Source organism: Mustelus asterias, chromosome 15, assembly GCF_964213995.1.
Source record: "Mustelus asterias chromosome 15, sMusAst1.hap1.1, whole genome shotgun sequence".
NCBI classification, from domain to species: Eukaryota; Metazoa; Chordata; class Chondrichthyes; order Carcharhiniformes; family Triakidae; genus Mustelus; species Mustelus asterias.
Genome location: NC_135815.1, coordinates 85,346,142 through 85,363,090, shown reverse-complemented (window position 1 = coordinate 85,363,090; position 16,949 = coordinate 85,346,142). Strand labels below are relative to the sequence as shown.

Genomic DNA, 16,949 nt, shown 5'->3' with positions numbered 1-16,949 from the left:
CTTGATTGCTGGCAGTCTAATAGATTAGCATACAGACAGCTGCAAACAGAAACAAGCCACATTTCTCAGTATATGACCTTGTTCCGTCCCATCTCTATGAGATCGTGCAACTTAAGCAACCCTCACTTCCCTTTGCCCTGCTGATGCCAAAACATTGAATGCATTCAAGAGGCGGCTAGATATAGCACTTGGGTGAATGGGGTCGAAGGTTATGGCGAAAAAGCAGGATTAGGCTGCTGAGTTGGACGATCAGTCAAGATCGTAGTGAATGGCGGAGCAGGCTTGTAGGGCCAAATGGCCTCCTCCTGCTCCTATTTTCTATGTCTATGTTAGCAGCCATGCCTTCAGTTGCCTAAGCTCACCTGCCACTCTCCTCCTGGAAAACCCTCCTTAAAATCTACTTTTTTGACCAGTGCTAATATCTCTCTCTTTGGCTTGGTGTCAATTTTTCTTACTGCACTCCTGTGAAGAACCTTGGGACGTTTTAGTATGTGAATAGTGCTACATAAAGGCAAGTTATCGTGTTGAAACGCGTCATCAGTGCTGGAGGTACAAAATGGGTTGGAATAGAGTCTTACTCAAAAACATTCACAGGAGCATAAACAGTAAGAACCCTGCAAGTCCCCAGTTTGTTAATGTTTTGAAAGGCATGAACTTAAATATGCCGGGGTAATGTTTATAACTGAGCAGTTCCTTTCGATTGTACTCTCCTTCATTCGAACAATGGGTAGTCTAAACAAAAATGATTGAGCTTAACGTTCAATAGCAGACATGAAGTCCATAACAGAGCAAGCAGACATTAGAAAAATTAACTGGCGTTGAGGCACGTTAGTGCACACCAGCATGTTGAATTGTAAATGATTGAAAATATGACCAAAAGCACTGTAGCACAATTTTATTTGTGTCAAAATTGATTGTTGTAACATTACTGGATCAGAAACCTGTGGCATGAGTTGAGATTTACTATTTTACGATGGCAGAGCATTATAACACCACGAGAGCATTGTCAGTGGTAAAAATGCACGTTCCTGCTTCTATGCCATTCTCGATGAGAGTTATATCTTTGCCTCTCGGGAGGCGGGAGAGGGGAAGGTTTAGAGGAACAGGCAGCAGGAGAATTGAGAGAAGCCTGTGTGCTAGATGAGGGAGGGGCCAGATCTCATTTTCTGCAGCAATATCCCTGCAAAGTATATAGAACGCAGACCTGGGTGGGTATTGGGTTCAGGCTGAGCCAAACCCTTGTGGACTCGATGGGGGCAAGTTGAAGGAGATGGAAGAGGACTAAATGCCCCAAGAGTAGTCATACTGAGAAACATTAAATGAACATGAACAGGCCACAATCATGTTAATAAAAATATTGAAATGCTGTTATTTTGGTGTACAAAATGCTGATTACCTCTTCACCATAGAGATTTCATATTGTAAAGCATTTGTCTGGCAAAACTGTTCATTCTGGGAACATCCTGGAATGCAAGATAGCCCCAGTTTCCTTACTCAACTGAAAATCCTTCTCCATTGTCTCCCCCATCTGTACCTCCAACAACTGCAAACAGCTTATGGCTTTCTTTAACTCAAGGATCGAGACCATCTGATCAGCTGCTCTGCCACTACCCTCCCATAGCTCACCAGGTCAAACTTACTGTAAATTCACCCTGCCTAGTCCAGAAATATGGTTCTCTTGCTCATCTCCCATCTTTCCTCATGCCCTCTCCGAGCTCATCTTGCCCATGATGGCACAGTGCCACTGGTTAGCACTGCTGCTTCACAGTGCCACGGATCTGGGTTCAATTCAGGCCTTGGGTGACTGTCTGAGTGGAGTTTGCAAGTTCTCCCCATGTCTGCGTGGGTTTCCTCCGGATGCCCCAGTTTCCTCGCACACTCCAAAGGTATGCAGGATAGGTTGATTAGCAATGGTAAATGCACATGGTTATGGGGATAATGTGGGCCTGGGTAAGATGCTCTTTCAGACAGTGGGTACAGACGTAATGGCCCAAATGGTCTCCTCCTGCACTGTAGGGATTCTATGGTTCTGAGACAACCTTCTGTTCCTTTGACCCTATTCCTACAAAACTGTTGATCACCAACATTCCCTTCTTGGACTCCATGTTAAATGATTTTAATGGCTTTCTCTCTAGGTACTGTCCTTTTCTTCAAATCTGCTAGCATCAATCCTATCCTCAAAATAACATTTAATGCCACTATCCTTGCAAACTAGCACCCCATCTCCAACCTCCCTTTCTTCTCTAAAGTCCCTGAAATGTGTTGTCACTTAGCTGGTTCCATTATGTCTTTAATCATAGCTAGAGAATAACTTGCAATGATGTCTCTTCCCCCTTCCACAGTTACCTCTCTTGTCCCCCAGAGGATGTATTCTCGTTTCCCCTCCCAATTCTACCTCACCACCTCTCTCAATGACCCAAAGGTAGGGGAGTCTAAAACTAGAGGGCGTAGATTTAAGGTGAGAGGGGAGAGATACAAAAGGGTCCAGAGGGGCAATTTTTTCCACACACAGGGTGGTGAGTGTCTGGAACAAGCTGCCAGAGGTAGTAGTAGAGGCGGGTACAATTTTGTCTTTTAAAAAGTGTTTAGACAGTTACATGGGTAAAATGGGAATAGGGGGCTATGGGACAAACGTGGGCAATTGGGACTAGCTTAGGGGTTTAAAAAAAGGGGCGGTATGGACAAGTTGGGCCGAAGTGCCCGTTTCCATGCTGCAAACCTCTATGACTCTCTGACCAGATTGTGGGATTTTTCTCATTTTTTACTAATGTGTTAACTCAGGAGACAAAAGCAGAGTGTAGGCCGACAGCTGTACTGCTGGCTCTTCCCGCCCTATTTCTTGACACAGTCAAAAGGAGGCAAGTTCCACACGACACGCTGGCAACATTGGCTTTCAAAAAATTGTGGTGTCCTTAAATACAAATAGAAAAAAAATACGGATTCCATGGAGGGGCCTGTACCTCCCTGGCAGGCTCTGTTCGCCAGTTCCCAATTTTTAAGAACCTGTTGTAAACACCGCTGGCGTGATGTCACACTACCAATTGTCCAGCATTGGGGGGGCGGGGGGGGGGGGGGGTAATCTCACAGTGGGGAAGGCCCATTAATCATTTGTAAACATATGGCTGGGATCCTGATATATCACTGGTGGGGGCGAGAGAACACACAATCGAGTAAGGGAATCCCACCGGTGTAAAAGCAATTTTGGGACCCCTGCTCCATTCTTCGCCCCTTCCGCCAATCCCAGTGTAAACAGGGGTGGAAAAATTCCCCCATCTGTTTAATATCCGGTATTGGATTAGCAGCAATTTCCTCCAATCATACGTTCAGAAAGCCAAAAGTCATTGCCTGGTTCCCACAAAACTCTGTTGCTTAGCCCCTTAGGGGGGGGTTGTGTGTGTGTGTGTGTTGGCAGCAAAGTGGAGTTGAAGCAGATGACCGCACTGATTGTCAGAGCAGACCCGAGTAGCTCTATGGTCTACTCCTGTTATTTCCTTTGGTCTCGATATGATTCCAAGACTAGCTTCCGACTACACATCATTAAGATCATCTATTTCTACCACTATGACATCCCCTTGCCTCAGCTGGTGCTTAAACCTTTATCCATCCTTTACCACTTCTGACAATTCCAATGCACTCTTGGCTCGTGTCTAACATTCTAATTTCTGTGACACTGTTCAGAATTCAGCTGCCTAGTTTTCACCAATTCCTGCTCACCCAATAATTCTGTGCTCGCTGATCTATATGGGCTATCTGTTTTGTTCCTAGTTTTACAATCTCTCCATGTCTTCAGCCTTCCATAATCTCCTGCAACCCCACAGCTCTGCTAGATACCTGCCCTCCTAATTCGTGCCATCTCCAGCACCTCCAATTTAAACTGCTCTAACATTGGCTGTGACTTCACCTGCCAAGACACTACATTCTATAATTTTGTTTCTCAACCACTCAGCCTGTGCTTCCTCCTTAAAACGTTGACCAAGCTTTTTGGTTATCTGCCTTAATATTTCATGCGCTTGGTGTCAAACTTTGTTCCATGATGTTCCTAAGAAGCAGCTTAAGATGCTTTGTATGCAGGTTCTTCTTGTTAAGTGCTAAAGAGGGAATGCGAGTTATCAGCTAAACATTTTAAAGTTACAGTTAATTTATTAGTCACAAGTAAGGCTTACATTAACACTGCAATGAAGTTACTGTGAAATTCCCCTAGTCGCCACACTATTGGCGACTGTTTGGGTAAACGCACCTAACTAGCACGTCTTTCAGGCTGTGGGAGGAAACCGGAGTACCCGGAGGAAACCCATGCAGACACGGGGAGAACGTGTATACTCCACACAGACAGTGACCCAAGCCAGGAATCGAACCCGGGTCCCTGGCGCTGTGAGGCAGCAGTGCTAACCACTGTGCCACCACGCCGTCCCTGGTATTTGCCTCGATATGTAATAATTCATATCGCATGATGACAATTCAGAACCAAGGAAAAGAAAAGCGTCTGTGTAACCTAGTGACCAGAACATTGATCACAGACAGACTCAAACAAAATGTTTTTAAACAGAGGAATTGTGCAGATATCTTATGATGGGGAAACATGTGAATGGAAAACCTTATGCACCATTCACATGCAAGACAGGCAACAACAAAAATGAGAGATTTTGGAACAATTAATATTTGTAAAGACCATCAGGGAAGTTAACAGGTGACAGGTTGATTTTATTATATAGGTGTAAGCAGTGCACACTCAAGCCCACTTCCCATCACTGTCCCTCTAAAAATGCAGAGACAACCATCTGCATGACTATCAGGACTTTCATAACCACCCAGGCCTGGACTAAAGTCATTTCAATAACATTTTTAACAATACAGACTTGCCTCTACAGAAAGGGGTTATAAAAAGTTGAATAGGACAGGCATGGATTACCCCGACTTCTATAGTCCTTTATGTTTTAAAGAACACATACCTTGTCAACTTTGCCAATCTCTCTTCAATCTTCCCTCAAATTTTAGACAATATTTAAGTGAAGCCGAGTTAGGGATTACTCTATAAACACTAGCTGTTACAGGCAAGAATTTCCCATCTTCAGTAGGTTTGGTGCTGAGGTCCAAAATTCCTCCTGGACCTCATGGTCCAAGAATTGGTAGCACAAGAAGATGTTGTTTCACTTGTCCAAGAGGAAAACACTTGTGACTGCTGCCACAATCACTGAAAATAATCCATAATAAAGTGTTTTCATATAGGAAGGAAGAAGTATATTTTGCAGACTTACTCATGTGGGGGAAGAAATGTAAATCGTTTCCAAGTATCAATCAAGGTTGCAATGAAAATTACAAATGCTACTCACCAAGAATTCAGTTCACATCAATGTATTTTTATTCCGTCAAAGCATGTGCTTACCTCATCGTAGCTGTATCTGTACTCCCCCTTCTTTGATTTAAGGTCCCACAATACCAGAGTTCCAGATTCAAAACCAATTAAAAGCTGCAGAGATTAAAAAAGATACAAGATGGGTCAACCATATCTCTAAAATCCATCTCCAGTTCCTCTTTGAGCAAATTCATCACCACATGGATTAGCATTGATCGAGGATCTCAGCCACAGGGGTGTTATATTTATTTGCCACTCGTGTCCTCAGGCTAGGGTAGGTTTTGCACACCTGAGGCTACCACTAGAATATTTTGCTGCTATACCAAATTGCAAAAGTGCAGGTGAGACTGGGCCAGTAAACTGTCAGTGCTTACTGGGCAGGCTTACAATTGAAAGACGTCCTGGCTGAAGCATTAGGACTGCTAGCATCTACAGGATGAAGCGCCAGTTGGCAGCTTTTGAAGGGACCAAACAATGAATACAATATTGAAAGCAGGTCTGTTACTGTGTCATCACCTCCTCCCATTCACTTCCTATCCTCCATCCATGAAGGTGCCTTTCTTGCTTTCTCTTCATCATATATGATTAATAGCAAAGGAAGTGAATATGTAAAGCACCCTGGTTTGCAAACACCTCAACTCCCATTTTATTTCAACTCCAACCAAGTGAGCTAAACAAACACTGACACCAATGTTGTGATGCTATACTTGCAAAATCTGCCCTGCTCAGCAGGCTATGCACTGAAGGAACATTCAGGATTACATACAAATGCAATTTGGAAATGAAGGTAGTTAAAATTACATCGCATGAAGAATACAAAACAAAATTGCCTGGCAAGAATGGATAAGCATGTATAGGATATCGTTAATAGCAGAGTTGGATACCAATGAAAATAATTTCAGTGATTAGCCAAGAAATACATGCATGGTCAATAGCTGATGACAAATCTAGCTGGTGTAAACTTCATATGCTCAAGTGGAACTGTGAATCAAAATTAATCGGCATAAAAATGCTTTTAGTGCATCATTAAAGGACTGACTAAAGAGTCGAGCTATTAATCTGAAGATTAATTCAGCTCATAATTCAGTGGAAATTTTGGGGATTGTGCCACAACCTAATTAAATAATACAACATGAACAGAAGCAGCAATAAAGGGGAGAGGCAACAGTTAATAACTTGAGGGAAAAAAAGGCAATTTTTAATTTGAGGACAGTTAACTAGTAAATCTGCTATAGAATATCTCAGTTAAAGAGGAATGAACCATTATGTTCGAGGTGCAGGATTCTAACAAATTCAAATGATACAAAGGATGCCTAAAGTAGATCATTTACTTTTAAGTGAGCAAATGGAATGTAGAAGGAGACATAAGTGAGATTAATGATTCTGCAGTAAAGAGATCTCCAGAAAGAGCTCAAGAGAATGTTAGGGGTGTAAAGATGAATAGTTGAAAAAACCAAAACGTCATAACATAGATTCCAGTAGAGCAGCAAACAGTATCGGTGTACATATCAAAAAAGTGAGTAAACCCAATCAGACCTAGCCTTTCACATTCTGTGAAAGATCAAAGCCCTGAAATATTAACATTGTTTCTCTTCTCCACAGATGCTGCAAGGCCTACTGAGTATTTCCAGTAATATATGTTTTTAACCACACCTTGTGGTTTGCCACAAGGTTAACCACACCTTGAAGTTCAGTCACTCATGAACATTTATGTACATTCTCATGGCAATTAACTTTAAACACAGCAATGGCACACACACACACCCAAAAAACCCACAAAGTTATCAAACAACACTTCTAAAGTAAGTCCCATTCCAAGAAAATGTAAGTTCCCTAATCAGAGAAATCAGGAATTCTAAGAAAAATGGGCAAATTGAGGAGTGGGGGTAAATGTTTTTTTTAATTGATGGGATGTGGGCATCGCTGGCCAGGCCAGCATTTATTGCCAATCCCTAATTGCACTAGATCTGAGTGGCTTGTTTGGCCATTTCAGTGGGCAGTTAAGAGTCAAACTCATTGCTGTGGATGTAGGCCAGACTAGGTCAGGACAACAGATTTCCTTCCCTAAAGGACATTAGTGAACCACAAGGGTTTTTACGACGATCGACAATGATTGGGTCGTTAGACTTTTAATTCCAGATTTTTATTGAATTCAAATTTCATCTGCTGTGGTAGGATTCGAATCTGGGTCTCTGCAGTGCTCTGGACCTCTGGATTACTAGCCCAGCGACAATACCACTATGCCACCGTCTCCCCATGAGTCAAGGTGCACAGCCAGAATCTGAGTGAATTTTAGACCTGTTTGAGGAACTGAATGACCAACTCCTGTAACTACGTCCCTGTGGACATTTGAAAACTCTCAGAAATATAACATCCATTCAAACATCATGGAGCACTGTAAGGTCATTGTGGCAGAGCTAATGGACAAGTTGAAAAAAATTGATGAAAATTAGGTCGCAGGTATCCTTGGGTGCTGAGTAAGATTTTAAGGGTATTAGCTGTCTTTATGAAAAAAATGCTGAGGTAATTCAGATTGGAAGCAGGCTCACACCACAAGAAGGTGAACATAGTTTTGGAAATTGCCCTGACGTTGAATGGACAAAATCTCCGTTTTCATCTGTGGGTGGCATGGTGGCACAGTGGTTAGCATTGCTGCCTCTCAGCGCCAGGGACCCGGGTTCGATTCCCAGCTCGGGTCACTGTCTGTGTGGAGTTTGCACGTTCTCCCCATGTCCGAATGGGTTTCCTCCAGGAGCTCCGGTTTATTCCCATAGACCAATGATGTGCGGGTTAGGTGGAATGGCTATGCTAAATTGCCCCTTAGTGTCAGAGGGGTAAATGCATGGAGTTATGGGGATAGGGCCTGGGTGGGATTGTGGTCTGTGCAGGCTCAATGGGCTGAATGGTCTCCTTCTGCACTGTTGGATTCTATGATCTCTTATGGACCCCAAGTGAAAACTGTTTGGAGCTGTGGAAAGTGAGTATTCACGAACCTGGCTTGTGTAGAAAATAGCAATCATTACATATTCCATTAGTAACTGAAACCACAAATGGTTTGGAAAATCAGGAATCAGGAGGAAAGAAAGGCAAAACAGGTGGCTCTAAGAAATATCGTCTGGGTATTCCAGCACCAGGCCAGGTTCGACTGTGGGATATGGGTGGGGGATGGGGGATGGGGAATGTTGGGTGGCAGGAAACAACTCCCTACAAGATGTTTGGTCTGATCTAATATTTTATGGAACCTCAGATGTAACCCTGCTTTTATAGGATCTAGTCCATCCTGGAGCACCAGATCAGTTTTGCTGCAGATAAAATAAGCAGGCATGCATTTATAATGTGTCTTTCATCACCTAAAGTCCCAAAGTCTTTCATAGCTAATTATGGACTTCTGAAGTGTAGTTACTGTTGTGGTGCAAGAAACAAAGCATCCAACATGCAAATAATAGCAATGTGATGAATAGCTAGTAACCCAGTGATCCAGGGGAACGCTCTGGGAACCTCAGTCTGAACACCACTATGGCAGATGGTAGGATTTGAACTCAATAAAAATCTGGAATTAAAAGTCTAATGGTAACCATGAAACCATTGTCAATTGTCGTAAAAACCCATCTGGTTCACTCATGTCCCTTTCGGGAAGGAAGTCTGCCATCCTTACCTGGTCTGGCTTACATGCTACACCAGGCCCAAAGCAACATGGTTGACTCTTAACTGCCCTCAGAATGACTGAGTGAGACATGCAATTCAAGGGGCACTTAGAGATGGGCAACAAGTTCCAGCTCAGTCGGTGATGCCCACATCCCATGAAAGAATATTTTTAAAATCTGCCTTTTTTTGTGAAGAGTCATAAGGAATTGAAACCTCAGCCCGAGTTTCTCTCTCCATAGATGCTGCCAGGCCTGCTGGGTTTTCTAGCATTTTCTGTTCGTATTTCAGATTTCCAGCATCTGCAGTATTATGCTTTTACGTTTTTGTGGGGTTGGCTGATTGATAAATGTTGATCAGGATACCAGGGGGAACTTATTTTCTCTTTAAACAGTGCCGTGGCATTTTTTAATGTCCACTTGAGAGGATAGATGGGGCCTCAGTTTCAGCATCTCATCCAAAGATAATAGTGGTTTGCACTTCCTGCAAGGTCTACAGGGTTGGCTTGCGAAAGCGCATAATGACAGAAAGTCATTAGAAGCAAAAAACATCCTCTTGCACATCATGTCCTCCACACTACTAACTTAGGTAGCACCTCAGAATGAGAAGGTTTTGCGTGACACAAGCACTCCAGCCACTAAGACAGGCTTGTTAAGCAAAGCACCTGTCATCCCATAGCCAACTAAGTCAAGTCAGTCATGTTTGCTAAAGGCATGTGGATTACTTCATTTAGCCACTTTACAACACGGCTGACAGCAGCTCAAAATACTTTCCGTAAGCCACCTGTCAAGCTACTGTTTGGTCACAGATGTACCACAATGAGGGGAACAAATATTCATGAAATTAATGGAGGAATTCTTTAGGATCCACATGGCACATTAGATTCCTACGTCATTCCCCAATGGAACTTTCCCATTTCCAATTTATGACTGGGAGGATCAAAGAAAGAAATCCATTTCATGACCTATGTGAAAGTTAATACAACCTTAGGCAGGAAGCCAGACTGTTAAATACATGATTAGTTCATTGGATTAGAAAGTAATTGATAAGTATGTGCCCTAAGTGAATAACAGTGCTTTTTAAAAAAAAAAGAAAATAACAATACAAGAACAAGAGATTATTTTTAAAGTATATTGCTGGAGCATGAATAATTTATCCAATAGCCACATTTGTGGCAAAGTCCAATTCTTATGAAAAATTGAACATTGGGAGTCAAACACAACAATGGGGAGATCGTGGGACTGCTTCAGCAAAGAGCCTCCACAAACCTAATGGACCAAATAGACTTCCTGAATGCTGCAAGTGACTACATTTGAATGCGAGGTGAGCTCCATTTGATAATGTTGGGGAATGGAGTTGGACTCCATTATACTGAGAGCGTGGGTGATCTAATCAAACCATGCAGCACGATTACAAAATACTCAGCATGGGCTAGACTCGAGTGAATTACTGGCATAATTTTTAGTAGACCGTCAAATGTCATACGTTCCTAGTATATTGTTGGTAATTTGATTTTATAGCGAGGTGTATATGTATCCTGCTAGTCAGAAGTCAGCAATTTAGCTCCTGTGGCTACAGCAGTTGATTTATATGGACAAGGTGGCAGAGATTTTGCTGATCTCAGCTAAGCCAGCATTCAATGAGCTTGCATTGGCGTCAATGGTTAGAGAGGGGGCAGAAAAGGAAATGTGTCAACTTGTCTTGCTGTTCGTCACAGAAACCTCAGAATTGACCTCAGGAAATATCTAGCTTGGATAAAACTGGGTGCATTTGTGTTTTACAAGGTTGTAAAATTTTACTTCATGATGTTCACTGCATGAAAATTGAAGTCCATTGCAACTATTTTTTATATATATATACATTTTGTAAACATAAGTAAAAAGCACAGCTTTTCAGCAGTCCTTCATAGGTAGCCTTTCCCTCAAGTTTGAATCATTTTCTGAAATTAAAAACTTAAATTGCTTCAGTTCAAACTTGAAAGCACAATGTTCTGAAGTTCATTCTCTAACTTGCAGTCAAATCAGTCAAAGCATACAAAGTTTGTCCTGAAACAAAAGAATTGTTTTGGAATTCAATTGTGAAAATGAAAATATGTGCAACAGTTCAAATGGTTTGAATCATCTTACTTCTCTCTCTGACAGACAGCCTCTCTAGCTTAAAAACAAAAACCCTTAATATTAACTCCATCCAAATACACGTTTGAAATCTATCTACTAGAGAATGCAGATCTGAAATACTTGGCTTTCTGAAAGAAACAAAAGGATACATTGGCCTCAATGCTAATCAGAATGTGTTACAGAGAAGCCTAGTCAGGACAAAGTCAGGAACATGGCATGCCTGTTGATTTTAACACCAGGTCCACATTCAACTAATGCTTCACTGACTCCTGTCCAACACTTGGCCAGATCGACCGACTGCACAGGCATAAGTAGAAATTTAGCAGCAGGACAATAATAGGAACAGTCCCTATAGGTCACTGGAAGCGGGGTGGGGCAGGAGACCCAAGGATTCCTTGAGGGGCCTGGGAGAAAGTACTTCTGCGCTGCCCAAAAAAAAAGCAGTATTTTAATATTTACCTTATCCAGTCATCACCTCCTCCCATCCTAAGTGTGCTGCCGGACAGGCAAACACGCAGGACTCTCCCTGATGTTCAGCTAATTCTGTCATCGCAGTGATGTTAGTATCTGAATGCTAATTAGGCCCTGACAGGAACCTTACCCATGGCCTGATTTGGGGCAGTAAAAATTCAAAAGGCTGGGAAGGCAGTGGGTTGAATCCAGGAGGGAGTGTTTTGAATTTTAACTCCCCCTGCACCATTCCCACTGGGTGGGGGAAGGTTAAAAATCATAGCCACAGATTCTGAGGCTGAAGATAACTGTGTTGTTAGGTTGGCAAATTCTTGGTATACTTTGGGAAACTTTACACGTATATATTCTGGTCTCAATAACTCAAAAGGTGTGTGTGCACAGTAATGATTTCCAGCCACACTCACCTCTCAAAATTTATTCCAATCGTGTCAAATTTATTCTATCACACCTGACTGGATCATTCTTCTCACATTTGACAATCAGCCCTGACTCCCCATTTATCGAGGGTGGGAAGTGACTTAAAATGAATCAAAGAATTGAACAGTTGCATATTAGGTGTGAATCTAGGAAAGTTGACAGCGCAGTTTTTGATAAGTTTCTGCCTCCAAAAAGTCAACTATTTCTGCAATTGTGAAGCAATCTTAAAAAACTAAGCACCCGTGTAGGAAAATACATGGTTGCTAACTTGTTAATTGGACTGTCCAGGTTTCAACTTAACCTCTGTCTGAACTCTCCAAACATTTCCAGAACAGAGCACAATTACACTTCTAGCCTTAAAAAGACCATCCTAATAACTGTACTCTGACTCACTGCAAGCACGAATCCAGAAATTTGCCAAGTAGATTAAAAAGAGCTAACACACACACACACACATTTCTAGTTCAACAATCTCATGCAAAACTGAATTTGTTGCACATAAAATATTTCTTGCACCTGACCAATGTGAACTGTTTAACGCATAGAAATTTCAAATAGCTTAAAACACAGAAGAGTCCATTATTTTCTCCCAACTTGCTTGCAAACAAAGATAAAATAAGATTAATTAGCAAAAGATGTTTTAAAATATATTTCACGATAACATGACTGAACAATGGCCTCAAAGGGTCGAATCTTCTTGCCCACAGATTTGAATCTGCTGGTTGAAGGAAGTCCGAGCACGTACAGTGTACCAAGTGTAGGTGTGGGGTGGAACAAGACATTTTCAGGGTGGCATGGTGGCACAGTGGTTAGCACTGCTGCCTCACAGCACTAGGAACCCGAGTTCAATTCCTGGCTTGGGTCACTGTCTGTGTGAAGTCTGCACGTTCTCCCTGTGTCTGCATGGGTTTCCTCCCACAGTCTGAAAGACATGCTGGTTAGGTGCGTTGACCCAAGCAGGTGCTGGACTGTGGCGACTAGGGGAATTTCACAGTAACTTCATTGCAGTATTAATGTAAGCCTTACTTGTGACGAATAAATAAACTTTAAAGGAAACCATAGAGGGAATTCTCAGCTAAAAGTGACCAACTGTGTAAATTTGCAAATTGCAAATGTGACAAACATACACGATAAGCCTTAATAAGTATTTTTATACAGATATTCGGAATTTAAAAATAATTAGCAGAATATTTTAGTTAATAGAATATTTTATTATATAATCCATTCCTTTGCTTCTCCTCATCATCAAACAAGAACCTTCTGAAAGCGAAACGTGAAAGCTTTCCTGATAAACATTTCACAGAGACCAGGCTAATTACAGTCAGCTGTGCTCCGCTTATATATTCAGTTCAAAAACATTAAACTTCATGGAGCTGTGTGGGTAAGGGAAAGCAAATGAAGGAAATATTACATTTTCTTTGAACACACTGCTGGCAAACTTCAGACCCCCCCCCCCCCTCCTTTCTCCCGGTACCATCCAGGACCCAGACCCCCGTTTCCCCAATACTATAAAACCTCTCAATACCTTCTCTCCCTGGTCTTGCTAAAGGCTAGAAACCCACTGCCAGTGTATTCCAAGTAAAAATCTCAATAAACATATAGAGGTTTTGTGGGGTCTTTGTCACGTTTTTCTCAAGCTAATCTCGAGTCATGCATAATTTTTGTCTCTGCAGCAAAAGGAAAAGGGAACCATCCACATTTTAGAGTTGCTTCCCTAGTAACACAAAACATCTGTTTTTATGCAGGTTTTCAACCCAAAACCTCGACTGAACCTCCAAAGAGACGTTGAGCACCAGGATAATATCAGAGATGGACTAAGAAATTTTCAGGGTCACACTGATATGAGATATTTTTGGGCATTCGAGTCACAGACATAGCCGGGCCAGAATTAGATCAGACTTTTGTCAGGTCAAGTGAGGCCATGTCATGCCTTGCCGGGATATTTTTGGGCTGATGAGGATGACTTCTTTAGTTTTTTTCAAATCACTTGCCAATGACATTCTACATTCTAATTAAATTAAAAAGGCACTGTATTTTTAATTAAATTCCAAATTGACTAGAATGAAGTAGACTGACTGGCTATTGAAAGATATGAAGGGCAAAAGCAGCCATAGGAAACAAAGCAGCAGTACTGGTGACATAGATGCAAGAGATTTCAGGAAAGACAGAATTCTCCCACATCTTAGAACTGGAGAAATTGATAAGACTGTGCAAGACTGGCACTGAAAGGGAAAACAACACAAGGAGCTTGCATTTATATAGCGCCACTGACATCCTACAAACTCTCTGAAGTATTTGACAATTAATTCATTACATAATTTAGGTAAAAATAACAGTCAGTTTGCACACGGCAAGGAGCCACAAACAGCAATGACCAGTTAATCTGTTTTTGGTGGTGATGCAGGGACATATGTTAGCAAAGACACCAGGAGAATTTTCTACTTTTCTTTTAAAAAGTGTCACCAATTAGAGAGGACATTGATCTACTGTATTGTTCAAACAATTCCACCTCCACAATGTCACACTGAATTCTTAAATTACAATTCCCAGCCAATTCAACAAATTCCATTCTATCCTCACCAACACCACCCTCCACACATTTATTTCTTCCATCTCTTCACAGGTCTTGCAACCAGTAATTTATACATCAAATAGATACTTACATTGGACTGGCTTTGCAGATGGTGCAAGAAATACTTGCAGGAACTGTGCCAAAAGACTCAGGCATCAATGACAATAAAGGCAGTGAATGGCACATGAGCTCACAGGCACACTTTCACAAGTCTGTTAGCTACAGGTGGCTTTGAATCTTTATGAATCAGTGCTCTCACTCTCGTGTGTGGCACTGCTGCCTGAAATCTTGCAAAGAAGCCATCACTAGTGTTGTGAAGTTGAGTTTGTATAGATGTAAAAAATGTTTGTAAAAAATGTAAAATAGCAGAAGGAGAACAACAGAGTGCGGTCCCTTTAAAAAGGTGGTTTTGGGTTCAATACTGAGATATTTAAAACGCAGACAGAGTACATAAATGACAACATTTGCCACAGAGATCAAAATGTCAGGGTTGCCTTGGTAACAGGCTCTGTAGGTTTTTGTATTTTGATAGCCTCCAAGTTTAAAGACGACCCTCAGTTTCAAGAAAACACTCAGCTAACAGGAACCTTTCAAATTTGAATTTGCTATTGTTGTCAACCTCAGACCAATCCGGTTACAGGGAATGGATAAGTCATCAGGAGTATAAACAGGAACTCAACTGCCACACTGGAGTTCAGTTGAGTTCAACTGAGAGCCAGCCAGAATAGAAGGCCATCTCTAAAGTGGTTCTCCACCCTGCTAGCTAAAGAACTCTGGAGAGAATTCTCCATCCATCTAACAACAGGATATCAAACCAGAAAGACCTTACAGACAGAGAAATCACCAGAAAAAACTCCAAAGCTTCCAAAAGGCATCAGACCTGGCTGTATATATTTTTTGAGAGTGACTAAAATTCTGTTTTAACTGTTTTGGTTCTTAGTCCTAATACCCCTCTCAGTGGATGGGTCAGTGTCAAATATTGTTTGATAACTGTTCCTGAGAAGCACCTTGGGACATGTACTATATAAATGCAAGATGTTTATGAGTTATTATGGATGTTGCGCACCCATGATACTTCCTTCATAACCAAGAACAAGGCAGGCTGGTTGTTTGTCATTCGTGTTTAAACAATTCTGGTCTACCACTTCCTAGTTTCATGAAAGTCTTGTCAGAATGAGACATGTGATTTAACAGAAAATACCGGAAACAGTTTGCAGATTAGTATAAAAGGAGCTGTTTGTTCAAAATTCAACAGCAGCGCTAGCACAAGACCCATAACCTTAAAAATGTTAACTTCGAGCAAAAACACAATGCTTTTGCAAGAATTTGTCTCAAATGATACACATAATTATACCTGATACACATAGAAAGATCATGGGCTAAAAAAAAATTGAGTCAAGTGTGTAAGATTAATGTGTAGATGACGCAGAACTCATGATATTTTTATACAGATTCAGGCAAAGAACAATGGTACCTAAATTTCTGAAACAATGAGCTAAATACAGAGCTTAGAAGGATGAAGGGGGGGGATCTCATTGAAACTTACAGAACATCGAAAGGCCCAGACAGAGTAGACATGGAGACGATGTTTCCATTAGTAGGAGAGACTGGGACCCAAGGATACAGCCTCAGAGTAAAGGGACGACCTTTAGAACCGAGATGAGGAGGAATTTCTTCAGCCAGAGTTGTGGTGAATCTGTGGAATTCATTGCCACAGAAGCTGTGGAGGCCAGTTCATTTAATGTATTTAAGACATAGATAGGTTTTTGATTGGTAAGGGGATCAAAGGTTACGGGGGAAAGGTGGGAGAATGGGGTTGAGAAACTTATCAGCCATGATTGAATGGCGGAGCAGACTCAATGGGCTGAATGGCCTAATTCTGCTCCTCTATCTCATTGTCTAAATGTAAAGCATTGCACCTCTGAGCTATGAACTTCAAGACCAAAATTACAGAATGCAGCAAACACAAACTTAATTGGAATAATTTAGAGTAAATAAATATATTCCTGATATAAAAATAGTTTATATTGGTTAGAGTATTGCCCAAGAATAGGAACGAGAGTAGGATGTTCAATAACTGCAGTACGAATGCATAGTCCCTGAAAAAAATCTTCAACTTCCATAATTTTATTTCCACTCAACTTTGCCATTGAGGTTAATTTTAAGCAGTTACCCATTATACGAGTCACATATACCTTGCCTTCATCCATGGGGTTGTCACTGATGTGGACAATTAGTCCTGGGTGAGTTTTTGATGATCTGCAATTAAAACATTCATTTAGCTATAAAAGAAAGGAGAAAAAAAACATGGTCGTGCAAAGCTTTCAAACAGTTTAAAAATGGCTATCAGATTACATCATGAACATATAGCAACCAT

At 41.4% G+C, this 16,949-nt stretch overlaps 1 protein-coding gene across 8 annotated transcripts in view; it reads right to left on the bottom strand.

Annotated features, from left to right (window-relative positions):
* The window catches only part of stxbp5a (syntaxin binding protein 5a (tomosyn)), a 182,721-nt gene that overhangs the window by 103,528 nt on the left and 62,244 nt on the right, over positions 1-16,949 (bottom strand). For all 8 annotated transcript variants that reach the window (XM_078230233.1, XM_078230236.1, XM_078230235.1 and 5 more), the window contains exons 6-7: positions 16,768-16,831; positions 5,384-5,467 (exon numbers count right to left, since the gene is read on the bottom strand). In XM_078230233.1, coding sequence (XP_078086359.1) covers positions 5,384-5,467; positions 16,768-16,831 — 148 coding nt within the window. The remainder of the gene's footprint in view (positions 1-5,383; positions 5,468-16,767; positions 16,832-16,949) is intronic.